The following is a 1,131-nucleotide window of genomic DNA, read 5'->3' as shown; positions in this document are numbered from 1 at the left end:
CCCGGGGGGGGGCCCCGGGGGGGCCCCCGAGGGGGCCCCCGGGGGGGCCCCCTGGGGCCCCCAGGAGGGAGTGGATATGGGAGAAGGGAAGGTTTGCCGGTGTTCCACTGCAGCGTTTAGGGCCTTTTCTGCAGTGAAGGGTTTTAGTCGTTTGGCTTGTTTGGCATTTCCAGAAGAAGCAGCAAGTGCTTTTTATAGAGTGAGTGGACTCTGGAGAAAGGGTTTAGGGTTTACAGAGGGGTTTAGGGTTTGGAGGGGGTGTTAGGGTTTTCGGAGGGTTTGTTGGGCTTTTGGAGGGGCTTTTAGGGTTTATGGAGGGCGTTTTAGGGTTTTTGGAGGGGTTTTGGGGGGTTGAGGGTTTAGGGTTTAGGGTCTAGGGTTTAGGGTTTAGGGTTTAGGGTTTTGTGGGGGTTTTGCGGGGTTTCTGGAGGGTTTGGAAAGATATTTGTGAGGGTTTTGTGAGGGTTTTAGAAAGATATTTGTGAGGGTTTTGTGAGGGTTTTGGAGAGAGGGTTTAGAGAAGGAGGCAGAAATGAAAAGAAGTAGAAAGGAGACGGAAAGGAAAAGATGAAAGATAAAAGAAATAGAAGAAATAAAAAATAAATATAAATAAAAAAGAACTAAAAGAAATATAAAATAGAAATTAAAAAATGAAATGGAAATAAAAAGAAATAAAAGGGAAAGGAGACAGAAAAAAACGGAGAAAGGGGGGTACTGGGGTGCGAAGATCTGCTGCACAGCAGCAGCAGCAGCAGCAGCAGCAGCAGCAGCAGCAGAAGTGTGGGGTGTGGGGTGTGGGGTGTATGTACAGCTGGGGTACGCGCGGCTGCAGCTGCTGCTGGGCTATTTGGTCCCCGAAGTGCTTCAAGAAGAAGAATGGCCTTTTGAGGAGATGCAGCAGCAGCAGCAGCAGCAGCAGCAGCAGCAGCAAGACACGGGAGAAACTCCGGCGTCTCTTTGCGTCCCCTTGAGGCCCTACAGTTCGTCACGCTGCTGCTGCTGCTGCCGCTGCTGCTGCTGCTGCCGCTGCTGCTGCTTGCTCGCTTCTGTTATTCTGCTGCTGTTTTGCTGCTGCTGTTTCTCTTTTGCTGCTAGTGCAGCTTGCTTGCTGCTGCCGTGCTGCTGCTGCTG

The 1,131-nt window shown here is 51.3% G+C and overlaps 1 protein-coding gene across 1 annotated transcript in view; it reads right to left on the bottom strand.

Moving 5' to 3' along the window:
- Window positions 1–975: 975 nt before the first annotated feature.
- Window positions 976–1,131, bottom strand: part of ENH_00043920 (hypothetical protein) — a gene marked incomplete at both ends in the record, with an annotated part of 833 nt that continues 677 nt past the window's right edge. The window contains one exon of the mRNA XM_013580898.1: window positions 976–1,131. This exon is cut by the window's right edge and continues 183 nt beyond it. Coding sequence (XP_013436352.1) covers window positions 976–1,131 — 156 coding nt within the window.

Source organism: Eimeria necatrix, genomic scaffold (assembly GCF_000499385.1).
Source record: "Eimeria necatrix Houghton genomic scaffold, Enh_scaff328, whole genome shotgun sequence".
NCBI classification, from domain to species: Eukaryota; Apicomplexa; class Conoidasida; order Eucoccidiorida; family Eimeriidae; genus Eimeria; species Eimeria necatrix.
Note: the sequence above shows the minus strand (reverse complement) of the source record. Positions and strands in the feature narration are given on the sequence as shown.